At 40.7% G+C, this 27,840-nt stretch overlaps 1 protein-coding gene across 2 annotated transcripts; it reads right to left on the reverse strand.

The window, feature by feature from the left end:
- Window positions 1–955: 955 nt before the first annotated feature.
- On the reverse strand, window positions 956–27,761 carry LOC114466478 (protein-glutamine gamma-glutamyltransferase 2-like). Of its 2 annotated transcripts, none has more exons than XM_028451945.1 (15): window positions 27,646–27,761; window positions 27,194–27,379; window positions 26,867–27,097; window positions 26,667–26,785; window positions 26,379–26,507; window positions 22,270–22,438; window positions 22,046–22,178; window positions 21,850–21,953; window positions 11,911–11,999; window positions 10,611–10,764; window positions 10,447–10,535; window positions 1,975–2,158; window positions 1,739–1,899; window positions 1,413–1,549; window positions 956–1,308 (listed from the first exon to the last, which is right to left on the reverse strand). In XM_028451945.1, the coding sequence occupies exons 1-15, from the start codon at window positions 27,653–27,655 to the stop codon at window positions 1,161–1,163; spliced, it is 2,043 nt and encodes a 680-aa protein (XP_028307746.1). In that variant the 5' UTR covers window positions 27,656–27,761; the 3' UTR covers window positions 956–1,160. The 2 variants fall into 2 exon arrangements, with proteins under 2 accessions (XP_028307746.1, XP_028307745.1); XM_028451944.1 differs by having other exon boundaries at window positions 22,264–22,438.
- Between the last annotated feature and the right edge of the window lie 79 nt (window positions 27,762–27,840).

A 27,840-nucleotide genomic window follows, 5' to 3' on the forward strand; every position in this document is an offset into this window, starting at 1 on the left:
CTGGAATGTTAGGGGGAAGTGCCCTGGAAGCTAAAGTCACAATGCCCCGTTTATTAACTCATTCTGCTTGATGCTGGGGGAGAACAAACACAGACTACAAACATTGAAATAAACAGAGTCACTTGAGGGCAAAAAAACATCAGATTTAATGTGTAGTGTAAATGGGGCCTGAGACAAATCCAGTAAGGACATTGTTACTGAGCACTTCAAGAACCTGGGTGTGCCTCTCAACAATAAACTGTATAATAAGGGCCATAGTGTAAAATTATCTTTTTTTAAATTTTTTTATTATCACAATCCCTTCACAACCTGGTCAAGACACTGATGTGCATCAGAATTTATGAACTTTGATGAAATCATAGCATGTTCAGAATGTGTTCGCAGTATGTTCACAGGTTGGGGTGGGGTAGGGAGGAGCTGGGATAATTTCCATACCTATAGGAATAGCATATTTTCATGCAGCCTTTTGTGCTGTGGGGAATAAATAGCTGACTGCTTCCACCACACAGTCATTAAAAATAAATAATTTTTGTGTTCTTTTTGAATGAAGCTTGTGTTGGAAAGTTGGCATTTAAAAATAAAAAAAGTAACCAGAAAAATTGTAGATGTTATACAAAAAATGACAAAAAAAGGTTGCTGTGTCATAGAGGGTTAAAGCCTCCACCTTATGAGAATTTTAAATATGTATTTCTTACATAGTCCATTAACACATGTAAAAAAACCCAAAAAGAGTTAAAATATCAATGCAACTGTATATAACTATATATTAACTGAAATTCTTCCTGAACCCAGGATGCAGGGCCCCTCCTGTGGTGCGACACTTACTGTCTCATTGACATAACAAAAGCAGCTGAGGACAGGCGTTAGCTCAAATCCTTTGGGTCAAATGACACCTCTCTGGGTTTTATAGGTAAAAAGTTCATTTGACACCTCTGTGGGACTTCTAGTGTTAATTGAGAAATGTTATCAGTAAAACCAATGCTTCAAAGAACTACAAAGTGTCCCTACAGAGATCAGGGTGTTAAGCAATGAAGCTCAGCTTTTACTGCAGGAGACAAAATAAACACAAGATTATGGACATAACATAAAATCAAATTTTCCCATTTGTTATTTAAATTAATGATCAGTTATAATGTGGGTGCCGTTGAACTATGTAATTTTCATTGTTGCACAAAAATATTTATAAAGCTCTTGATGTTCTTTAATTTGTTGCTGTCAAAGTTGACCAGGAGCATACTCGGTCCAGCACTGGAGGGTCTGAACTCAATGTCGGCCTTGGCCTCTTCTTTGGGCCCCACGGTTCCAACCCTGCATGAAGTAAATAAGCAGTAAACAATTAGCATCAACAGCCAGTAAATTTAAAATCAAAAGAACGGAAGCGCAGTTGTGTAGACTTAGGTTGGAGAACTTACTTCAATCCTATGGGCTTGCCATCAGTGAGGCCGAGACCCTCTATGGTGAAGCTACAGTTCTGCAGTGGCTCGGGTAAAGAGTTTAACAGAGTCAGGTGTGCAGTCACAGGTTGGTCCACTTTGGCTTCTCCCAGCAGCTGCACAGAGGAGGATAAACACATAATCAGCCAAGAATCACAACATTTCCAAATAACTAAGGTCACATTACAATCCGATACAGTTCCATCACACACATGTAAAATCATCTCAGATACATCAAGGCCTGTCCACCAGGAGTCAAACTAAATCTGTGAAGCAGCGTTGTCAACCACTGAGTATCTCCTTACCTTGATTCCTATATCCGGTTCATCAAGCACAATTGTCTTCTCTGCCTTATGGAAATCAATGGTCTGCTTATCAATGGTGATGGCAGAAAGCTGGATCAGCCTATCAGAGGTGATCACTCCTCCGTAAGAGTCATACTCCAGTTTAAGAGACAAGTGCCTTTCTAAAAATGAAATATTCCACTGAATATTACTGTTTGGACTTTTTAAGAATGAAACAGGTAAAAATCAGATCAAACCTTCTCCAGATGGCACCTCCACTTTGTCCGATGCAAACCCACAGCTCTCGCCTTGTTTGCCATTATATCCGACTGCCCGGGCAATGAAGAGGAAACTGCAGGTCTTAGTCTTCATGCAGTTGTTTGTAAGGATTGCATTCACTTCAAAGTTTGAGCCTATACTCATGTTGTCAGCCAGCTTGATCTAATAAAAAATAAACAGTAACTCGAAGCATAACAACAATCATCATAAAAAATATAAAGTTGTTTATTGTTATTGTCTGTAAACAGTATGTAAACACAATAATCTATTAACTTTGAGCATTCAATTCATATTAAATGCAAATATAAATCATTTCAGCTTTAAACAATATATAAAAAAGTATTAAACAGTGGCATGGGGGATCATGAAAGTGTGGCGTGTAGCGCAACTGAACTCACTTGCTAAAGCTCATATCTCTTTCAAAACTGTTCACTCGTGCTTCAAAACTAAATTCATTTTCCCATAGCCAGTGCCACCAAAAATGCAAAGAATTGCTTTGGCTAATTTCTTCAAACAGACCGGACATTCTCTTTTTTTTTTTTTTTGTCTGCACATGCTGTCAAAGGTCAACACTACAAGAAGTGCAATCGTTTTTAGACAGCAATGCATGTTTTGTTATTACAATAAAATGATTGAATTTATTTTATTGCATAATTGTGACCATCACCAGCCCTCCCTAAGGAAGGGTAAGAAACACTTTATTAAAGGGAGAATATAAAAAGAGAGGGCAGTGTTACACCTGGGTGAGGGGGGTGGGGGGGAGGTAGAGGGGGAAGGGTGCAGGGAGGAGAGATTCAAGGTAGGAAAATGGAAGGAGTGAGTGGTAATACCTAAAACAGGTATTTGGGATCAACGTGTCTAAAGTTAAGCTCACTACGAGTTTTATCTCACAGTTCAAGGCATGCTAGTGCATCGTAGACCGATGTGCAAGAACCGCCACTGCAAACCCAAGCACTGCCCTGGATCCGTAGATGCAGCCAGGCAAGCAGAAAGAGCGGGGGCCAGGGAGCCCAGGCAACCCCCCCCGGCTGAGCAGCCCCCAGACGCCCCCAAGACACCAAGTCGAGAGGCAGCCACTGCCCCCCACATACACACCCGAGAAAGCACTAAGGAGCCGAGGACCCAACGCACCCCGCCACCGACCCCAACCCCCAACCCCAAGGCCACCCACCAACATCCACCACACCACCCCCACCCTCGCACCCAATCCCCCGCTATCGGCACTCGCCAGCGGGCCCAGAGCCGGCAGGGGCCGGACTCCAGGCCAGAAGGACCCAGAACAGAAGCAGTACCGGGAGCAGCCCGTCCAAGGACAACGACCACACCCCCGGCCGCCCAGGGTAACAAGGGGACGCTGCACGCCGCATCGCCAGCCCCCAGGCGCATCGACCCAGTTCCCCAGAGCGCCCCAGGTCACCTTTTTTTTTTTTTTTTTTTGATACTGCCAGCGCGATGCACCTTAGTTATTGCCATTTTTGAGATTATATCAGTGGAAAGGGTTATAAATGCAGTTTTAGTCCATTTTCGGAAATTTGTAGTTTTTTCACGGTGGCAGACATCACTAACCATCGCGGCCGTCAGATTATTACGTCACCTAGTGGATTTGTCAAAACAAACGTGATTGCCTATTCCTAACTCCTCTCCTAACACCTTTTCTTAAAGCTGCAGTTTGTAAAATAGTTTTTTTTGTTTTATTTGGTAAAAAATTCATAATCATCTTATTGTATTGTATATACAGGAGCGTGACACTGGATTTCAGCCAATCAGAGATCTTTCTACCAACAGATAGCACAATAGCACAAGATAAAGTTCCTACCCTGTCATCTTGAGCGTGAATCAGCAACACTGCCTGCTCGGAACATGTTGCAGCTGGCACTGTCTGAGTGTTCATGCCAGCTGACCGTGTTGACCTCAACATGTTGAGCATTAAAGTTAAAGTTTGTAACTTCTTTTTAGCGTCAAAAATCCATATTCATCTTTGAGCATATTGTAATCCAAGGTGTTCTGAGTGGACAGTGAATCTCTTCTCCTTCTCCTGGCTCTGTATATGAAGTTTATAAATCCAGGAGGGTGATGCTCAGAGCCAATCAGAGATCTTTCTACCAACACGTGTGCTCCATGAGCTGTTTTTGGCGTTACTATTGGTTGCTCAACTGAAGTCAGGTGCGTTCACGAACCCTCGGTAGTAAAAGTGTAATGACGGACGGCCAAGCAGAAGTCTCCATAACAGCGTTAGACACAACAGTAAAACAGCAAATCAAATGGAAAAAGGCAGACCGAGGCAGAGAAGCGACAGTTTAAATCCACAAACACACACACTGGTGTCAGAGAGAGAGAGAGTGAGGACAGATGGGATGGACCGCGTGTAAAGAGAGAAGCTTATTCATGGTGAATTAGTTTAATAGTCAGGATGCGAAGTGATGGTTGTCAGTCCGCTCAGAGCGACAGGCAGCTGGGCTCACAGCCGCTTCTGTGTGTTCTCTGGCTCTCTGGACGAGCCGACAGCAGCAGCTGCTGCTCAGGACAGTAACTACAGAGTGATACGTGCATTCATGCCTCTAAAACACCAGAAAAATCTCCAATAACACAAGTTAAAGTCCATACATTTGTCACTAGTGTTTATTTAGAAAAAAGTCGCTAACAGCGTTCACAAAAAATACCGCTAAGGAAGGTTCAGTTTCAGTTTCGGTTTCAAAACAGAGCAGAGAGAGGATTCTAGAAACTGCAGCTTTAAGGTGACGGCAGAGGCTCCAAAAGCTCCAGTCTTTCTTGCATAATTTGCACACAACTGGGCTTTTGTTTTCCATCTGGTGTTATTAAAAATTACAATGAACACCCGCAAAGCAAAGCAACGACTTCTCCTCTGGTTCTTCCGTAGTCTGTGTATCAGTATTATGGGTATACAGGGAACTTGTGAAATGAGAAAGGTTCAGCGCTGTTTGGAGTGAAAAAAAAAAGTGACTAACTGCAATATCTAGTTTAGTTCATTATTTTTCTGTACGTAATTAATCACAATTAACGCAATAAAGTCCCAGCCCTAATATATAAACATGTTTGGCAGGATTCGCAATCATTGAACATCACGGTGAACTGAACATTCAAAAGCAAGATTCGGGTGCCACTGATGGCGTGTTTTGCAGCGGTTCCGCTAGAATGGGTGATTTTCTTAAAATTTCTGCACCAGCTCACTGTGTTTAGGGACACAAATCTGCTGAGTAGTGCAATTATTGATCATCACTTCACTGAGTCGGCATTTACAATCAGGAGAACAGAGACTGGTATGAATACTCGAGGTAACTCGAGCAGGAGACGTTTGCTATGCCGGTGGCGAGTTGCACATTGCTAGCTAACATGAAAGAGATGATGGAGGAGATGCACAGAGATATTATCAGGAGTTTTGAAACTACAGTTGCAGAGGTTGTAAAAAGGGAGGTCACAAGGGCATTGGCACTTCTGGAGACCAAAAACATCTCATTCGGGTCCACCATTATGGCTCTGGAAAGTGTAGCTAACGACCACGACGAGAGGCTAGCTAGCCAACAGTGTCTATAGAACATTACACTCACTTTTTCAGTTCAGTATGTTCAAGCACAGTACTGGTACATATCACTCCACGAGGCGCCTGACTACGAAGCGCCAAAAATCCATCAAGTGGTGCAGCTTCATCGTTTATCAAAGTTGTACTAAAACATTTTGACATATTAATTTCATACATAATTAGAGGAATACTTAGACATGGTGTAGAAACCAAGATTTCTTTATATGGAGATGATTTGCTTCTATATGTTTCTAACTTGAACTCTTCTATGTCGGCGGCTCTTAGAACACGATAAGAATTTAGACGGTTGTCAGGCCTGATTATAAGGCGCATTGTCGATTTTTGAGAAAATTAAAGAATTCTAAGTGCGCCTTATAGTCCGAAAAATACGGTACTTGTTCACTTAAATGTTATTGTTATAGTGCATAAATCAGGGGAGTCCAAACTTTTTGCAAAGACGGCCAGATTTGGTCAGATGAAAGTGTATGGGGGCCGACAATTCGGCCAGACATTCCTCGAACCATTACCATTGTAAATTAACATGTTAATATGTAACTATATCACTTTGTTGACATTTGTTTTGACAAAGAATAGTACAGTCAAATCAGATAGCAGAAATTTGATAAAACTGTGGTCTGATCAAAAATCAATTCACTGAGACTTTGGAGTTTATTCTCCTCAGAATAAAAAAAATTACCTGCATTAATAAGAAGGGTGATATTGGTGTTTCGACTGCAGTCAACAGGCCAGGTCTGGCTCAAAAGCGGTGGTTTTGATGCGCAAGATGTCACGCAGGTGAGAGTCACTTAGTCTTGTCCTCACGCGGTTCTTGTTAATGTTCATAACCGAGAACGTCTTCTCGTACAAGTATGTCGAGTCAAACAAGCTCAGTATTTTCTTCGCAAGTGTCCGAATCTCTCTATTTTTCTCTTGAAAACTGGTCATAATTTCCTGCAGTGATGGGAAATGTGTGGTATTGGGCTGCGTTTGAGTCAGGTGCCTTTGGAAAAGTAGCAGCTTTGTCCCAAAAACCTTAATGTAGGAATACAGTTGGCTTACCACTGCATTTTGCCCCTGAAGGCTCGTGTTCAGTGCGTTCAGATGTCGTGTTATGTCAACTAAAAATCCAAAATCAGCCAGCCAAACAGGATCAGAGATTTCCGGCATCGGTTGTCTCTTTTGTGTCAGGAATTGTCCGATCTCCTTTCTGAGGGAGTAGAATCGCTGCAGTGCAGACCCCCGACTGAGCCATCTTATGTCATTGTGATACACAACATCTCTATATTCAGCGTGGATGTTGAGGAGAAACTGCTGGAACTGGCGGTGGCACAGGGCTCTGGAGCGAATATAATTAATAGCCTTTATCACAGGTTTCATAACGTGATCATATTTCAGATGTTTGGCACATAGAACTTGTTGGTGAATAATACAGTGAAGTTTTATCGCTTTGCCTCCTTCTTCACTGACTTTTTTGCAGTCTAGCGTTGATAGCCCACTTTGCTCACCAACCATGGCAGGTGCGCCGTCCGTACTAATCCCAGTGATTTTATTCCATTGTAGATTCATGTCATCTATGGTGGAACAAACAGAAGCAAACAAATCTATTCCTCTCATTTGGTCCTTAAGGCTCTGAAGGTCAGGAAGCTCTTCACTCACATTCATTTTATTGTCCACTCCTCTCAAAAAATTCAGTAACTGAGCGGTGTCAGACGCATCCGTACTTTCGTCACATGCTAACGAAAAAAAGTCAAACTCCACTCCTTTTGCCTCTAACTGTCTCTTGATATCAGATTAAATTTCTTCAATCCTCTGTGCCACAGTGCTACGACCCAGGCTAACATTGGCAAACTCTTGCTTTTTCTCAGGACAAATTTTCTCCACTATTTGCATCATGCAGTCTTTAATAAATTCGACCTCAGTAAAAAACTGTGCTGGCGGGCCACATATTATTGATTTTATGACAGGATGCTTTGGGCCGGTGGAAATTTGGACACGGGCCAGATTTGGCCCGGGGGCCGGACATTGGGCATGCCTGGCATAAATCTTCGATTTGCGTTAAACATAGTCTTATCCAGTGCAAATTTCTGCATCAAATATATGACACCAAAAATATACACAAACGTTTCACCTTCATGTGACAAATGCCAACATCCAACTTGATTCAAAAAATTGAATACATACTTTTTGGCTCTGTCTGCAACCGTCAAATTACTGGACTAAAGTTTTTGAAATCATGTCAGTTGTATCTTGGTATAGTTTCTTTGAACATTGAGTTTTCACTTTTGTGGTTGTTATGTACCTTAAAAAATGAAGAGGGAGGGAAATTGCGTGGGAGCAAGTGACAGCAGAAGTCAACTGTTGAATATTTGTTTTCATTTATATATTTATGTTTTTATATAAAATAAGGTTGCTGATTGTTTAAATAATAATCAAATACCGGTAATAAATTTGGAGAGGGGACCGGTGCTGGCTCGTATGCATTCACGGTGGGAAGAGCGAATAAAAAGTACTATAAGGTTTCAAATGTAAGATATCTCAGCCACACACACAGAGCGCTGAAACACTCCGGGTAAAGAAATCAGCCGGTTTATAATAGAAAGAAACAAACAGTGGATTTTTAATGGAAAATTGCTAAATTATTGGAATGCGGCCAGTACAGCGGTGCATTCAATAGCTTGGAAAATACGGTACTAAGATATTTGCAATTTGATAAAATGAAGGAAAACTTCCATTCTGTTGTAAACAATTGCCAAGAGATTTAGAGGTTGTCCATGTTGTTTTGAGAATGTAAGTTTGGTTTCAAGATATGAGTCAAACCAATGGAGAAAAACTGTAATGAAAAAATCTATTGTTCTATGCATGCCAACACAATTTCAATACATTTTTCGTGCTGCTAGGAAAAGATCTTTTTGTACTGCTTGAAAGGAATTTTTACCTTATGTATTTAAATTGGAAGTTATTTCCCTTTCTATAACCCAACCCGAATCCTGAACCATTACTATTTTCCGCAGAATCGATCCTAATCAACCTCAAACTAACCAGCTTCAGTTAGAGGAAACCAAAAGCTTCAGTTAGTGCAATGGTCAAGTCCTCTGGTTTTCACAGTGGCAGCTTGTATTCTGGCATGAGTTTTTTTTCCATCTGAAGCGTATTTTTGCACCAAGAAGCACAAGTAAAAGTAATTCCAAGCAGCACAAAAAAAATTAGAAAATGGATTCATGAACCGGGTTGAAACAGCAGCAGCTGGGCTCTGCAATTTTAACTTTGAAAATCAAAATCAGAAATACTTTATTGATCCCTGGGGGAAACTGCTTTTTTATGAATGCAGAAATATTTCGAATGAAAAGAAGAAACGCTAAAACATAGAAAAGAAAAAGAAAACAGTTAAAACAATTAAATAAAAGTGCACACCTCCAGTAAAATACAACACAAATGTACAAATGAAATACGGATAAATGCAAGAATAGTATAGTGAGCCATCTACCAACTACACTGTAAAATCAAGAAGCTGTTGGGTTAAAGAGAGGAACTGTACACTTTGATTGTCACAGGCAGGTATGATTTCCTGTGGTATTCTGTTGAGCACTGTGGTGGGATCAGCCTGGTTCTGAAGATGCCTCTGTGGCTTACTAATACCCATTACTCTGATCTGTGATAGTAATTACTATAATTACAATTTGTTATGCTATATTTAATTTTTTTTTTGCACAAGTAGACTTTGGTTGCGAACGCAATAAAAAAAACCAATAATGTATACTTGGGTCAAAGGTGCTCAAACATTAGGGCAGCTGAGGCATACAGTACCTGTCAGCAGTAGGTGATTTGTTTTGTTTTTTTTACAAAGGGGATGCATCTTGCTATCCACTTACCCCCTACACTCTCCTTCTCGTTAACCTCTTTCTTCTGGCCCTGCTTTCCGACTTTGTCTATTCTATAATAAAGGAACGTTATACTCAAAGCTTTGATTCATCATAGGAATGGGATCCACACAAGGTTCCTGCTGCTTAACAGAAGGTTTTCCTTGCCGCCATGATGAATTCATGTTGGGTGTGGGATACATATGTATGTGTATATACGTATATATGCATATGTGTGTATCCATAAAATGAAGAGTCCGTCCTTAAGACTGCTCTACTGTAAAGTGCCTTGAGATACCATTGGTTATGATTTGGCGCTATACAAATAAAGATTGATTGAGATTGATTGATTGATTGATTCTCACAGGACACATTACAGTTTAAATAATGCTGCTAGTGGGGGCGTAACGGTTGAGGAGGCGGGCTTAAAATTGTAATCTGATTCTAAACTAATCTAGGGAACTGAATATGCTACAAAATTTAAAAATACACAAACCATTAACATTGAAATTATGAAGTACAACTGTAGGCCTGTTGATAAAATTAAAACATTTCTTTATTTAAACTGAACAGTCATCCATCTCTAAAAACTATACCTACATTATCATGGTTGCGACAATTATAGATGTTATAGATCCAAAAGAGACAAGTACCATCTCTCAAAATAAAAGAACCAAATGTACTTCTTCTGGATCCTTCAGTGAATCCAACAAAGCATACCAAACTACTGATAATATGCAAAATTAGCCTAGATTTAATTTTACTTTAGTAAATGAAAAATGGACAACAAGGAGCTGAAATAACAGTGAAAATGTGATTATAAACTGGAGCTGTTCAAGTACAAAGGTATAACTACTTTCATATTAAATCAATATATCTAGAATAGAACATCAAACTCAAAGTACGTAATAATAGAAGCATGCTTCAAATCATCTCGTGACCCCCACTCAGCATCTTGTGACCTCCCAGGGGGTCGGGACCCCTGAATTGGTCTAAGTGTTCCCTTTGTTTGTTTATTTATTTATTTATTCATGTGTATAATGTCAGTAACTAACCTTAAGATGGAGCCCCGGCTCTTCTCCTCGCTGCTGCAGCTTGTTGTGGTGCTTGGCCTTCTCAAACACCTGCCTCTCCTCTGTGGAGCCTGCAAACCACCAAGATTACCCCTGACTCATGGCTCTTATTGTAGTACAATTCTGCTTGATGGAGTTTGTGGGACCTTCTGGATACTTGTAGTGATGTGTGATGTCTCGTCGTTCATCAGTGCCCACAGCCTTGGTGCTGATAAAACGTCCGACTGATGTTGTGGATCCACTGAACTTGATGAACTCTCCATTTGAGAGGCGCACCAGATCCACAATATCTGCATTGACCTGATACATACATAGACAAAGAGGACCTGTGATGGTTAATTATGTAGAAAACATGTTGGGAAACACTTTTTTTAAAGGGTTTATCTCCCACAGTAGTATGTTAGGACACGCCAGGTGGTTTCCTCACTACAGACGGCTGTAATAGTGCTGGCTTTGTAATTGCATGTAGGGCTGTATTTACATTTGTGTAGAGAGCCCCAAAAGGAGATAAACTGATGTACATTAAAATATACTCAGGAGCCTGAATTTTGATTCAGTGCTTGATTCAATACACTTGCATATTTTTATTTTACAAAAAATAGAAAAATAAAAAAAGAGGAAGAAAATATGTTTAGTTTCCTGGAAATTCCATTTCATTTCAATGCCTTTTTACTGGTGAGGGTGGTGTGTAAAGCTCATTAGAAGATACTTTTTTCAGGACACTTTTTTCAATCAGATATACTGTAATTCACATTCTGATCAGATTGCTCAAGTTGCATGATGATTATTGAAGTACCTAAAGTTTATTGCTAAACAAATAAAACCCTCTTACCATCCTCGGTACAGTATATAACAAGACAATACTTGGACACTGGTTAAAACATATTACTTTCCTTTTACACATTCCAAAAAAATATATGTTGGGCTATTTTGAGTCACTTTGTTGGCCATAGAGGTTTTCGTTGGACTTACCTTCACCTGTCAGGCTAATAACAGGCCCGGTGCACTTGAGCCCCAACCCCGGGCCTGGCTCCAAGGTGGGGCCCCGGTAGCGCCAATCCGGGCGACGTGAACTGCCTTTGTTTTTTAATGTACATATATGGCTATTGAACCGCTCTTAGTCGGAGCCGTCACCTGGGACCTGTTTGCCTTGGGAGACCCTACCAGGGACATTAAGCCCCCGACAACATAGCTCCCAGGATCATTCGGGTACTCAAACCCCTCCACCACGTTAAGGTGGCGGTTCATGGAGGAGGTGCGTTGGCCCTACAATGAAATATCTACTTCTCCAGGATATGACCTGCCTCCCAACCTGAGCAATCTGAAAAAGCCTCTAGCTCCCTGCTTCCCTCATGGATGATCGTCAGAGTAAAAAAAACAACTCTGTCTCTATATATAAAAAATGTTTACAATGAAATGTAATTTAAAATGTTAAGTTAATCTCACCTCAGCAAAAATAAAAGGGACATCATATTTCTTTGTCAGCTCTCCTTCTCTGATGGCCTTCACTGATGCTGGCCCACAACAGAAAATACCTGTAAGGGCCAGAAATCCAGGAAATCCACTGTTTTTAGAAGGTCTTGTGGAATTCAAAACAGCCAAACTAATAGTGTGCGCAATGGTTAAAGGTAAAATAAACTATAAACTGTATACTGTATAAATTCTAATTAAAGCTGCAAGCAGGGGCGGTGTGTAGCTCAGTGGGTTGAGCGCCCGCCCCATGTACGGAGGCTGTAGCTCCTCACCTGCAGCGGGTCCAGGTTCGATTCCCAGCCTGGGACCCTTTCCTGCATGTCATTCCCTGCTCTCTCTCACCCCCTTCCTGTCAAGCAACTGTCATATAAAGGCCACTAGAGCCAAAAAAAAAAAAAAAAAAAAAAAAAAAAAAAAAGCTGCAAGCAGAGTTGAATGGACCCTCGCAACCACACGTATGTCGGGATGTGGCACACGTTGAGGTGTGTTGCATGTCGGGGTGTGGCAGAAATTTTGAGGTGTTGAGACATAGCTGACCATTTTCAAGGATTACATCACAAACTTTCCTGCAATGTTCTGTGCAAATATAGGGCTCTATTCTCCCATGTGCGTAAGTCCAAAAAACCACGCAGCGGTGCTGTTTTTGACTGTGTACTATTCTCCCCCTGTACTTAAGTCAGTCACTGCGCGCCTTCATCCCAGTTACTCACTGTGGGTGGAGCAGCCCTGAAATGTGGGTGTTCCCATTCAAATCTGGCTTTACGCGCATTCTCCGGTGTGTGTAAGTCCTTTTACTCTAACGCGCTTCTAATCCTGGAATAAGTGCAGCGCCCCAATAAGGTGAAACATTATATTGCACTAGAATCAACCAATCAATCAATCAATCTTTTATTTGTATAGCACCAAATCATAACCAACGGTATCTCAAGGCACTTTACAGTAGAGCAGTCTTAAGGACGGACTCTTCATTTTATGGATGCACACATATGCATATATACGTATATACACATACATATGTATCCCACACCCAACATGAATTCATCATGGCGGCAAGGAAAACCTTCTGTTAAGCAGCAGGAACCTTGTGTGGATCCCATTCCTATGATGAACAGCCATCCACGTTATGCTGTGTTGGGTGTGTGCAGAGGAGAGGGTGGAGACAGAGTTGTTGAGACTCTGTAACTCCACACTGAGGATCCCACGGACCTGCAAGACAAAAGCCAGAAGGAGTACAGGAGCAAACACACAAGGGAAGAAGCAGACATAGAGGGAGTGTTAGAGAGAGAAATGGGACCCTCTCCGGTCCCTCTCTAACCTAAATGACATCTCTCTTAATGCCCTCTCCAACCGAGCATGCCAGACCCCCCCGGCAGTCTATGCCTATTGCATCTTAACTATGAGCTATGAGCTGGTTCCTAACTAAAAGCTTTACCAAAGAGGAATGTTTTGAGCCTAACCTTAAAGGTAGAGAGGGTGTCTGCCCCCCGAACCGTGGTTGGTAGATGGTTCCAGAGAAGTGGGGCCTAATAACTGAAAGCTCTTCCTCCTATACTACTTTTAGAGACAAATGGAACAACGAGTAGTCCAGCATTTTGAGAGCGTAGTGTTCTGGGGGGATTGTATGGCACTACAAGCTCCTTGAGATAGACTGGTGCCTGTCCATTTAGGGCTTTATAAGTGAGAAGAAGAATCTTGAATTCTATTCTATATTTTATGGGAAGCCAATGCAGAGAGGATAATACAGGGGTAATGTGATCTCTAGAAATATGGCCTTAGTTACATTTGAAGCCACACAGACTCGAGCATCACTGCTGCATGATTAATTAAAACTCTGACAGACGCAGACTTCTGTCCACGTTGGTCACAGTGATTCAACTATTTTCATACTATGTCCAACGTAAAGTCACAGTTTGATTCACTACAGAGTGAAACAAGTTGTCATATGTGGATGAGGATGGACCAGAAACTGTTCCCACACATATTTTAATGAGGCTCAGCTCAGGTCGCTTTATACAATTAATATTTATAACTGCGTATTATGGAAGCCAATAGTTCTGTTTCACTGCAAACATCCCTCTGTATTAAAGCAGGACGCTCTGCAACCAGGTTATTTCCTCATATCTCCAACGCATCTAACTTGGTCACGCTTTACAGTTATGATGATGATGATGAAGGTGATGATGATCAAGGAAAGAGATTTTAACTGTGACTCAGTCACACTGCAATAATCTGATCAATGATCTGATCAAATCAACATGTTACATTGTTTATCAAATTAAAAGTGAACTTTATCATTTTCACTTATTTCAATCACATTTACAAATGTTGGGAAAATTCCAGGTCCCGTGATTTCTAGACAGCCCAATAAAATCACCGCCTACTTTACGCGGTGGGCGTGTCAGCGGCCTGGCCCGGATAAAATGCGTAGGAGAGAAGCACGTAACTGCAGGCGTGCAAAAAAGCGCTTAAGTCCAGACGGGAGAATAGAACCCTAAATGCCTATGATTTCCTTTTACCAATAGGTGGTGCTGTGACTGTCAATGATGGCTGGGTTAAATTTTCACAAATTTTTTGGCATACAAATGAAAGCTGCTATAATTAAATAGCATCTACTTAGCTCTACAAACCCTCAATAACTACCATAAGCGTAGCACATCATCTATGGGGCGCCATTTGTAAAGATTTGCATGCAAAAAAAAACAGCAGCTTTTTGCCACATTTAGCGGCGACGTTTGTAAAAGTTGCAACATTTAGCAGTACCATTTGTAAAAGATGCGCATGCTAAAATAAACAGCTGCTTTTTGCAACATTTAGCAACAAACCACATTTTAAAAACCTATGTGCATTTTTTAATGTTTTAAACGTTAAATGTTAAATGTAAACGTTAAATCACTCACCAAGTGTAAAGCTAAATTTAGCAAAAAAACACATTTGTGATATTTTTTTCAAATCATCACAAATTTCACAAATATTGCTGCAAATCTGGTCACATAAAGAAGATTGACATATGTTTTGTATCAGTGCCTCATACACAGCAGTTAGAATGTAATAACATTAACAATGGTGTGAACAAGAACAGTGCAAATGGCAACAGTGCAATGGTTTGAGTGTAACCCACGGCAGGTGTGGCAGGGGCTACAGAACATCACAAACAGGGGCTGTGATGTACCAACAGTGGATGGAAGTGCTTCACTGGCAGAGGAGCTCAACTACTTCTTTGCTCGTTTTGAGACCCCACAGCACTTACCAGCCTCAGCCCCGCCCCCACCAGGTTCCAGCACCTCTTCACTCACTATTGAGGAGCGTGACGTCAGAAGGGTGCTCCTGGCAGTGAACCCCAGGAAGGCTGCTGGTCCAGATGGAGTACCTGGCAAGGTGCTCAGAGCATGTGCCCACCAGCTCACGCCCATCTTCAATAGGATTTTCAATCTCTCCCTGAACCAAGCAGTCATCCCCCCCTGCCTAAAATCTGCCACAATCATTCCCGTGCCAAAGAAGTTGTCTCCTGTCAGCCACAATGATTACCGTCCGGTGGCCCTAACACCTATAGTGATGAAATGCTTTGAGAGACTGGTTCTTCATCACATCAAAGGTTGTCTCCCCTCCACCCTCGACACCCACCAATTTGCATATCGGACTAATAGATCCACAGAGGATGCCATCGCCATAGCCCTCCATTCTGCACTCATCCATCTGGAACACCAGCAGAGCTATGTGAGGATGCTCTTTGTGGACTATAGCTCAGCATTTAACACAATCATCCCAGACATTTTGATCACCAAGCTGAACACCCTGGGCCTCCCCCCTCTCACATGTGCCTGGATAAGAGACTTTCTGACCAACCGGCCCCAGACTGTGAGACTTGGACCCCACCTCTCCTCCACCCGCACACTGAGTACTGGCTCTCCACAGGGCTGCGTGCTGAGTCCCCTCCTGTACTGTCTCTACACCTACGACTGCAGGCCAACCCATGAGAGCAACATCACTGTGAAATTTGCTGATGACACCACAGTGGTTGGTCTGATCTCAAGGCACCACGAGTCAGCCTACAGAGAGGAGGTCCTGAAGCTGACAGCGTGGTGCTCTGCTAACAACCTGCAGCTTAACATCACAAAGACCAAGGAGATTGTCGTGGACTTCCGGAGGCACAGAGCAGACCCTGCCACCCTCTACATCAACAGTGAGTGTGTGGAAAGGGTCCACACCTTCAGGTTCCTCGGTGTCCTCATCTCTGCGGACCTCTCCTGGTCAAACAACATCTCTGCGGTTACCAAGAAGTCCCAACAGACACTACATTTCCTGAGAGTCCTCAGGAAGCACAACCTGGACTCAAAACTGCTGCTGACCTTTTACCGCTCGACCATCGAGAGCCTGCTCACGTACTGTATAACTGTATGGTACGGGAGCTGCACTGAGGCAGATAGGAGGAGGCTTCAGAGGGTAATAAAAACGGCTCAAAGGATTATTGGCTGCCCTCTCCCCTCCCTGACGGACATCTACACCTCACGCTGCCTCAACAGAGCACATAGCATCATCAAGGACAGTTCACACCCTGGCTTCCACATGTTCAACCTGTTGCCCTCTGGTAGGCACTACAGATGTATCAAAGCTAGAACAAACAGACTCAAGAACAGTTTCTTTCCGAAAGGCATAACCACTCTGAACTCTCATATGCACTAAATCTACAATACCATACACTGTTATGCAATATTATCTGACTAGTGCAATATACTGGGCAATGTGCAATAGTTTCTATGCAATACGCTGGCACAGTATTATGTTAATACTGATATGAGTGTATGTGAACTTTTTTAAAATCTATTTATATTGTACATACATTGTTTATTTTTATGTTTGTATTTTTATGGGGAGCTCTATCTCATTACATGTTATGTAATGGTAATAAAAGGCTATTCTATTCTTCTTCTATTCTTCTCTATGAGTCACAACATTGCATGGCTTGATCCAGTTGATGCTTGGATGTTGCTTTGTGAACCTCCAACTGCGTAATGAAAATAGAAGAATAAGAGAGATGCACACACCAGTTAAAATAAATACCTAAAAGTATGAATAAACCAAAATAAAATTATTCACACCAATCACACTATCATACCGTCTTCAGGGCCTCTCTCAGTTCCATGTCAGCTACGTCATCTGAAGTGACATTCATCTGAAAGACGTTGTCTGTCATTAGGTAGTCTACAACCAAAGGAGAAAGGAGGGCTGGAGGTTCCCCACCCTGGACTATGATGGTTGACATCATCTGTCCAATAGTTTTGTACACTCCATTCTGAGCATGTGAAATATTCATTTTTGGAACTAATCCATTTGCAGACTCTGGGAGAAAAGAGCAAAAAAAGAATTGTGCAAAAAAGAGTTTTTTGTAATACTAAAAATGTAACAACCATACAGTCAACTGAACTATGGCCTCAGGTATCCCAAATCAAAGAGGGCAACACAAATTTCAATATCATATTGATACTGAACATCAGGAGAAATGACAGCTGTTTGCATGCGAATCTGATCTATGCGTATGTAGCTTAGTCACAACAGCATTGTTTCTCATTAATGATGTATACTGCAGAAACTGCTGTGAATTATTGGAGGGCATTATAAATAATGTTTTTTGATTTTTTTTATAAAACATTTGGTAACACTTTAGTTTAGAGAACACCTATTAACCATGAATTAGTTGCTTATCAGCATTAGTAACATTGGCTCTTAATTAGTCATCATTAAGTGATTATTGATGCCTTATTAATTACTTATTAATGCCTTATTCTTATTAATGCCTTATTATACACTTAATGGGAGTCTCGCAGTCCAAACAGGGTTAGGGTTAGGATTAGAGTTAACGTTAACCCTAACTCTTACTGGTTGTATAATAAGGCCATGCAGAATAAGGCATTAATAAGTACTTAATAATGACGAATTAAGAATCAATATGTGACTAATTTGCATGCTACTAAGCAACTAATTAATGGTTAATAGGTGTTCCCTAAACGAAAGTGTTACCAAACATTTAAAACCACAGCATAGATGTGCATGTAAAATTGTGTACATAACACTGCAAAAAAGAATTACCTTCAAATGCTCCACTGTTTTTAAAGACAGCTTTTCCAAGTAGACGGAAGATATTCTGCTTTCTCTGTGTGTTCATCGCTGGCAAAAGTCACTTACAGCATACCGGTACCCTCAGCAAATCTACCTCTGGAAAACTGTCTGAGGACAGTTGTCCTAACATTCCCTCGGCTGATGTAGATCGGTCTGTAGGCTGTTGTGACCACCCTCTCACTGTGTGCCTTTACTATTCCTATGATTTCTTCTTTGGTCAAAGTTCTTGCAGAAAACATCATAAACATATGGAAGGCAAATTTGACATGAGTTAAAAAGTGAAAATAAACATTTGAATAACACACATTCTTGATTTTTTTTTTTTAACCAGTATCAAAATTATGCTTTTATTACGTTTTGAAATAATATATTACAGCCTAGGTTCACAAAGTGGGGTACGGGTATCCCCAGGGGTACGCAAATTGTCAAAGAAGTTACGTGAATGATAATTAAAAATATGAATAGAGCACCAATCTCTAATGGTGACAAGATTACTTTGCACTAGCCAAATGTGCTGTCAAGATCATGATGCCCTTTGCAACCTTGTACTTGTGTGAAAGTGGATTTTCAGCTTTGACTAATCATGAAAACAAAATACAGTCTTATGTTTGGTAAGAAATGGTGCAAATGTCATTTTAAATGACATAAAACCAAGAACATGTACATTTTATTACCCATGGGGCTGAATTTCTCTTCTTCCTTCTTGGCTATTGGTGTGCTGCAACCAACCTGGACAGGTGCACATCGCCAGCCACTGCACCTGTTTTATTTCATTGCTTTAAAGCTCTTGTTGTTGCAGCACTTTTATGTGCCATCTATTGTAGTGGTGTACAGAGCCACAATTAGAAGACTGTAACTGTCCAAATACCTAACTGTAGTTATGTTATTTCCTGTGTGCAGTGGTGGATTGTGGGTCCAGGAGTTACTATTCAAGTTCTGAGGAAATGTACAGGAGGGCTGCAAAGCTGTACGCTAATGTGTCTCACTGTGCTCTATGCCACATTATGCAACATGCTCACCTGTGCTGGAAGTTCTATTTCTGCAACAATGTACAGATAGCTGCTGGAACAGATTGAGGCAACTTCTTTACCACCCCATGGGAAATTGGAGGTGACTCTTGGTTTCATCACTAGTGAAATGGGAGTATGTGATGCTCTGTTAATCCAAATGATACTCTGAAGATAGCTGTAATTTCACTTTTCAGTTGGTCTTCGGAAGATTCTTTGGAAAATGAAATTTTTCCAACAAGGCCAGTCTGATCTAACCTTGTCCGAGTATTTCCTCTGGGTGTAACAAAAAATGATGAAAAAGGCAAGCATACAACTTCCTTTGTGTATGTTCTGACTTGCCTTCAGCCCAGGTTTCCTGATCGAGCACCAGTACTTCGTGGGATGGATGGCAGATGTAATTGTACAAAATAATACCAATGCTTCAAAAATTTATAATAAATTATAAAAATATTTATTTCGCACTGAAATTCCAACAATGCATCATATAATATAATATAAAATAAAATACTAAATGCAATCTTTAACTTGACCTCATTCATGTGTACATTTAATAATAATGTACAGGCCTATAACTGACTGCACTCAGTGTTCTCACCAGGAATTAGGGGCATCACGTGACATGTGAGCGACTGCCACTGGCGTGAAAATTTTTTAAATTTAAAATTCTCTGAGGGCCAAATTTAGTGAAGTAAAGCTAGATTTTTTTTGCTTTTTTATCTTTGTTACAGCCTTGCCTTATGCTAAAAGTAAAAGGCCTGGTAAACCCTAGCTAGCAGTCAAGATAACGTTAGAAGAAGATGATAGATGATCATATATGTACAGCTACATACACAAAAAGGTGTTCTCTGTATTTAACTCATGAGCATGAGCAGTCGGCTGCCACAGTGTAGCACTTTGGGTTAAGGGACTTGCTTAACATCCCACGGAGATGGCCCAGGTGAGATTCAAAAAAGTAAGCCTTCGATTACAAGCTCGCTTCCTTAACCGCTAGGCCACCACTGCTAACTAATATACCATAGACAACCTTTACTGTGGGTCACATAACCTTTGCTAGCATCCAAGTCACACTGACAAACGGTAGCTTGTCGGTCTGGCTAACTAAGTAACTCCGTCCCAAATTAGTTAAAAAATTACAATTATTAACTAATTGTTAATAATTAGTTAATAATTATTAACAATTAAGGTGCAGTAGGTGAGGGTTTACCTACAGTTTGTGTTGTCACCATGTTTTTCTTCTTCTTCTCACGCATCGAGGTGCAGAGGTTAGGGTGGGGCCACATGATCCAATTTGAATGAATGATTCCATTTTGAAACATTTGGCGTTACACTTGGTGAGCAATTTAACATTTACATTTAACATTTAACATTTAAAACATTAAAAAATGCACATAGGTTTTTTAAACGTGGTTTAACTGTTTATTTTAGCATGCACAACTTTTACAAACAACGCTGCTAAATGTGGCATAAAGCTGCTTGGTTTTTTTGCATGTGAAACTTTACAAACGGCACCCCTAACATTTAACATTTATATTTTACATTTAATACATTAAAAAATGCACATAGGTCAAGGTCTCAAGATTCAGCTGAGCAATTTTAAGTATTATATTACTAAGTTTGGAGCAAATGTAACTGCAAATGTACCAATGTTACTAATAGGTGGCGCTATGACTATGAATACATTTCAAAATGTGGATGTAATCAGACCTGGACTCTTGTGAATTTTGCCACAGACAAGCCGCTTGACATAAGGTCACAGTTTTCTGCATGAATCATCACCAATGCCTTAAGGCTTATGTCACCACATTTGAGGTGAACACGGTCAACCTGCTAATAACAGCACATCAGTGTGTAAAACATGACATTTCCCATCGCCAGGAGGTGGCGCTATGTCTATGAATGAATATTGACATATGGATGTGATCAGAACAGGACTCTGATCAAACATGTAAAGTTTGATGCAGATTGCAGCATGCTATAAGCAGCACGTGATGTTTCATGGCGAAACCAGGGCTATGTCCTGAGACTTTTGAAGTAGATTTTCATAACTTTAGCCAGTATATACAACAGTAGCCTGTTGTATATACTGGCCAAATTTTAAGTGTTTTATAGTTAACCTGTATGCGTCCATAGCTCTTAAAAATTAGCAAAATCCTCAAAGTTTATTTAAAATTGCGGCTTCCTGTTTTATTTTGGGTAAAAGGTTTATTAGGGAATTTTGTTTGTCTTGTCGTGATACATATGTGTATCAAATTTTGTAGCTGTACATGAAACTACTTGTATTAACTACACTAAAGGCCAATTTTCAAGGTGGCGCTAATGAGTCATTTTGCCATTCCCATGTGCAATATAATTCCCCAAAATATAACATTTTTCACCAGTCCCAATAGGCCCTCAAAAATGCAATCACTTCCTATATAAGAATAATAATAATAATGATAAAAACTACTTGCATTACAGTAGGGTTCTATGCACCGTTTGTGCTCGGGTCCTAACAATGAAAGGTACATGTCTGATTATATTTTATGCGTTTGGCAAGTCACAGAACTCCAAAGAAACCAGCACAATGGTGTCAAGTGCAGAAGTAAAAATAGAAAACTTCTCTTTCACCTGTGTCATGGGTTTGTATGTGACCATGTCAACATAGCATACTCAAGCAGGCAAAAGTTTGAGGTGAACCACAACAAAAACCCATATGTTTTTGACCAACAATGTAAACAAAAATTGTGGTCAGTAACTGTGCATGAAATACAAGGTAACCAAGCAGCCATGCAGTGTTTATATAAGTTACCTTCACTTGTCTCCTGCGGGGTGGGATCACTGGTTTGCCACCCACTAAACTCCTCCCCCATGTCAGGACGGGTCATCCAGCTGTCAACCCAAACATGGAAGTTCCTGAAAACAGTGAGGAAAAAAATATCGTATAGCTGCTGTGATGAAATGTAGTTGCACTAAAATGGCAGAGTGGTAGTGTGCTGTGCACTCACCACACTGAATCACCTCCTGACATCCTCTCACCATCTTCATCATAGAAGTTTTCAATCAGCAGGTTGGCGTCAGTATCATGGGCCGATCCAAAGTTAGTAACCACTCGACATGGGATGCCCAGGGCACGGGACACTGAAGGAAGAAGCAGAGCCATGTTACATGACAGTAGTAAGTAAAAACATGTAAAATGAATTGTTCGAGTGGTGAGTCACTGAACTCCAACCTGTGCAAGCCACAGCAGCAAACACCCAGCACTGGCCGTAGCGGACCGGTCCACTCTCTGCCCACTTTCGCAGGATGTCCCCACTGCCGATCCATGAGCCTGGATGAGCCCCACCTGTGAAGTCGCCCCACTCTCCCACCAACACCCCTCTGTCATTGTTACTGTTAATCTGTGAGCAAAGCGTCAGAAGAGGGAAAGAAAGTAAAGAAACCTAATCATACATGAGATAATGTTGCATTCAACCAAATTGTTATAACAAGTCAGACTTCTTATAACATAATTTCCATTGTGTTTCAGGTGTATTCTCAAAAATGTGATTTTGCAATTTATTGACATGTTTTTGTCTAAATGGCTTAAATGAACTTGTCTTAAAGGCTTATTATTTACATTTGTTTCATTCACTGTATACTAATTTCTTCTGTGGTGATATAAGAATTTATTTCCGATGGAAAAGGTACATAACTAAAAATGGTTAAATGAGGATGGCTGTGTTTATGGTGCAGCTGAGAATTCCTCAGCAGTTTGCGCGTGACACAAAATTTAGCTCAAATCTTAATCTATATACAACAGCTGTACAATTTCAGAATCAGAATCAGAAATGTTTTATTGGCCCAGTACAGTTTTTAAGTAAGCACAAGGAATTTGACTTGGTAGTCGGCGACCTTATATCATGCTGCAGAATTTAACATAGTAACGAATAGCACAGCACCTATTTTTACTACAGGAACAGTGAATCTAACCCTTTGCCTTTCCCCCTCCTTTCTCTCACTGACTAAGGCAAATTTACGACCTAACACTTTGCCCCCCTGCATGTCACTGACTAAGGCACGGATACTCTGCTTTCCTCCAAAGAATTAACAATGAGCATGCTTTATAGGTGGACACAGATTTGTAATGCAAAGTTAAAATGTATTTCTCCTACACTGTTTCACAAGAAACCAGAAAATTCCCACAGTAAGGTTACCTACAGTAAAGTTACGTCTTAAGTGTTCCTTATGATTTTCTCTCAGTAATGTTGCAAGCAGTATATTGTGTTTAGTGTTAAACTGACCAGAAAACCATGATCTCTGCTCCCATCTTGCTTTGAAGGTTAGAATCTGACAGTGTTCTGCGATATTTAAACTTCTTTTTCTCAAATCTTTCAAAAAGTATTTTTCACCACACCCACAGAACACGCCCACAAACCAATCACAAGTACACAGCCACCCAAAGCAATTTCATTGGCTGCCGCAAGAATGTCGACTAATGGTAAATGCTTAAACCCGCATAAAGTATGACATCACCATTATAAGACCAAGTGCAAAAATCAAATCTTTGGATTTTGCTGACGCTGGCATTAGTGCCCCATCGCAATGTATTCTTCACTTTTATATTTTCTTTGTAACATCACAGTGTTTTGTTTCATTAGACTTTAAAGGGGACATATCATGCTAAATCCACTTTTTTAGCCCTTAAATGCATTTTGTTGTATATTTAGAGTGTTTAGAAGTACAGAAAAGTTCAAATTAGTCTCTTCAGGTACTTTTTCTTTATATTCTGTTTTGGTCATAATTTTCAATCTGTTTCAATTTCTCTATTCTCTATTACGTTTTTTGAACAATAATATCACAGTATTTGCAGCGGAACTGCCAAATTAGGACATCGACTCCAGGCCCAACACTTCGAGCAATCCGCCATTTTTATTTCTCGCTTTTATTTTGTAGTCCAAGCTCCAGGATGCAGAAGTTACGAGAGGACAAGTCAAAATGTTTGGTTGTTGGATGTAGTAACCCACACGCTTCATTACACCATCTCCCAGCATCAGAACCTTTTCGAAATGCCTGGTTGAGTTTTATTTTTCACGGAAATGTACCCACATCTGTGGGTAAAGTCATTTCAAGGATGACTGCTTCTGCAACCTCCGCCAGTATAAAGAAGGATTTGCTGAAAGACTTTGTCTGATTGAGGGTTCAATTCCTTCTATCTTTGGAGACGAACAGAGCACTTCGGTAAGCTGTAAATAACGCTAAAAAGTGTGACGATAAGACGTCCCTGTCAATGTTTTGTTAGCATTAGCAGTTGCACCGTCTTCATATGTTAGCGCTGTGTGCTCGTTTTAGATCCTTGATGATATGGCCTACGTGATTTAATTTGTCTAAACTTTTTAGTCATTTCATTTTGCCGTTTCTGTCTCCGAAAAGACTGTATTAAAATGCATTTTGTGACGTTAGCTTGGCGCTAGCGTTAGCTCGGTGCTTGTGCTAGCTCACTTGTTAGGGTTCTGCAGGTTCATCATCTTCATTTTCATCTCGCTCCGCCGGGTCAGACTCTGGCTGGAACATGTAAGGCTGGATGGACAAGTCTTCTGTTGTTGACATTTTGTAAATAACGAGTGAATAAAAAGTTTATGCGCCACGAGACAATCGTATCTCTTCTATCAAACTACAAAAATGGCCGAACAGGGTGGAGTTGAACCGAGCGTCACCTCTGTATCCTGAAGAGGGGGCGGGGTATGAAGTGTCTCATTTGCATTTAAAGAGACCGCACCAAAACGAGTTGCTCTCAGAAGCACATCAGAAAAAGGGTAGAAAAGCCTGTAGAGCTATAATAATGAGGAATTCAGACCCAAGCATTGCAGTTACGCTTTATATAGACCACAACTGTATGATTTATATGTAAAAAAGGAAGGATTTAAATGCATGATATGTCTCCTTTAACTAAACATTTTGCATACTCCAGAGGTAAAGCTTCCTTTCTCTGACTGCTGCTGAGCCCGAGCTGTGAGCTAACACAAGATTAAAGCCTGTATATAAATGAGAACCAGACCTTCCACGAGCCCAGAATTAAAGTTGAAATGCCTGGCTCGGAACCAGCTGTGAAACCAGCTGTGGAAAGGCCAACCAAGTCCAGAACTGGACACATCAGATGCACTCTGCAATCAGCAACTACGTTTTCCAGATACAGTCCCTGCTCACCAACATGGTCAGCTAAAGACACGAACAACAGCCTCTCTCATCGGAACTCAAGGTACTCTGAACTTCAAATTCCAATTAGGCCTAAAGTACTGACAGACACAGAACTTTATCTCCATGCTGATCCCACAATGGGGCATGCACACACGCACGCGTACACACACTTTGACATATGCTCTTTGCTAAACGCACCAAAGTATCCAAACCACATCACGCAAGCAAAACGGCCAGTTGCCTATTAAATCCCTGTTCCAGCATTTTCTCGCTAAATAATTTAAAAACATGATTATTTTTGTGTGCCTACAAGCAGCTAAGAAACATGCTCATCTGACCAGATCTCAATCAAGGCTTTTATTTCCTCGTTCCTCCATGTTTGTTCCCGCGCCATCTATACATGCAATTTTCTTCGTCTATTTGTTTTGTTTTATGGCATGCCACTTTGTTTATGTTTCCTTGTCCCCATGATGCACTGCTTTCAACGTCACGTCCTGTTTTTGGTCCTTCGCCCTATACAGTATTTGCTCCAGGTTGCTTTCTCACATTGGAAAAGTCCGCACCATGCTTCGCTCAGAGTCAAACCGAGACCTACATTTTATAGCAGACCAGACTTCGCTTGTTTGCTCAGCACCAGAGTTTAAGGGAGCTTTCACATCGCAAAAAGACCGGACTATCCGAGGAAACGAAGCATGGTGCAGAGCAAAGAGGCATGTGTGAAAGCACTCTAAGCTTTCTCTTTTTACCATTTATTCTTTGCTTTGATTAATAAATGTTTAAACTTAACTATTTGTCTGTGATTCATGTAATAATATGGTTCACAAATGAAGAGGAGACAGTTTGACAAGAATTCACACCCTGAATGACCAAGATATTAATAACTATTCAAGTCATCTAAGACACTATAACTCAATCTTAGATGGCAGCTCGGCTATTGTTAATGTAATATTAATAATAATTAATATTATCATTCTGAAATACCTTGTCCCCCTACACCAGGTTTTAAAAAGCAATATGCCACAATTTTCAATGAAGAGGATGGGTTGTTTTCACTCCGAGTATCACTTTGAAAATAAATTAAAAGTTTAAGGAGCATAAAGAGCTTTTCCAAACAGGGGGTTAAACAGTGACGATTAGCCAGTTACCAAACAAAACCAGCCCTACCATGGCACTTAATACTCTGGTCACATATATGGGGTTCTTCCTGGCTGAACAGTCTCTGTCCGCATCTGACACAAATTTTGGATTATTATCCAGAATCTTCAGGCAGATGTCTAATATTCCTGTATCAAACTGAAGAGACCAAAAAGAGCAGAAGCTTAGTGTAAACAATTGTAAAGAACAACAGCAGTATTGCATTGTTAATATGAATATAAACCCATTGATATAGGCTTAGGTTACACGTGGTATTGTAATATCTTTAATTACTCACCTGATGACATTATAGCGTACCTGTCCAAAGTTCCAAGGTAACCCTTTAATCCGTTTGAAAGTTCCTCTGTAGACCTGTCCGTGCTGGGCCAAAACATACTCCTGCCTCTTTCTCTCACTGTCCATGAATACTCCATCTCCTGTTAATCACACAATGCAAAGGTACAAAACCTTAAGATCCTCCTTTAATAAATGATTCATGTATAATCCTCTCCACTTACGTGGACACCAGGCATTAAAAAGCAGAATAAAGTGTCCCAAAAAGGTCTTCTGCATCTCTTGAGCCACAGTAAGCGAATAGATCCCAATGGGGGCATCAGGAGAAGAATTGATAGATACTGAAATTCTGTTTCCAGCTTGATTGTTGGCAGATGCACTCCACTCAGAGTCCACTGTAGACTCACTGAGACTAAAAGAGACCATAGTGTCTGAGTCTTTTCTGGGTAAGGGACCTGGTGATACAAAGATAGACACAAATAGTAAATCATTTTGACACTGAAAAGCACATAAGATTTAGCTCTTGTGCATTCAATTGAGTTGACAAGCACCAGTTTCCACAATGAATGTGAGCCTGGTTTCAGCAGCTTTGAACTCCTTGCTGTCAGGAGACAGCAATAAAGTAATGCTGAATGGGTGACCCCTCCTGACAATTAAACGATCCTCTCCAAACTGCTCAGTGTGATGGTTGCTGTGATTCATTTGTATGTTCAGATCACAGCGCTCAATCTTCAAAGCTGTATGAAAGAGAAAACAACATGTACAAAAAGGTGAACCTACAGCATTAAAAACAAGAATCTAAATTGTCAAATGCATAAAAATCTGATCATTAAATTAACTTCACTGCAATTTCTCAGATCTGACATGTTTACGCTCAGTCTTTAGTTATGCAATTGTATCCCAGAATATTTGAGAGGATCTGCATCACCAATAAAGCCATCAATGCACAACAAGCTAACCCTTCTTCTACAGTTTAAGGCTAAAAATTGTTCCTCTGTCAAACCTTGACTCATGTTTGTAGAAATGCTCTTGTCCGTCCCGGCTGCTGTGTAGGAAATGCTCTTTGCAGTTTGAGCACTCTCTGAGAGTTACTAACTGTGAAGTAACGGGCTGGGAAGGATATTTTATTGTGTGTGAAACCGGATCGTGACACCTCCCATCTGTCTGGTCCTCATTTAGACATTTCTGTTTTTAGTTT

This window comes from Gouania willdenowi, chromosome 7 (genome assembly GCF_900634775.1).
Source record: "Gouania willdenowi chromosome 7, fGouWil2.1, whole genome shotgun sequence".
NCBI lineage: Eukaryota > Metazoa > Chordata > Actinopteri > Blenniiformes > Gobiesocidae > Gouania > Gouania willdenowi.

What these genes read in the sequence shown, in the direction of transcription:
- LOC114466478 (XM_028451944.1), bottom strand. An exon ending in TCCCTTTTATTTTTGCTGAG is followed by an intron (nt 10,765 to 11,910) that starts GTGAGATTAACT and finishes TGTATGTATCAG; the next exon opens with GTCAATGCAGATATTGTGGA. An exon ending in TCACTACAAGTATCCAGAAG is followed by an intron (nt 10,536 to 10,610) that starts GTCCCACAAACT and finishes GGTGGTTTGCAG; the next exon opens with GCTCCACAGAGGAGAGGCAG.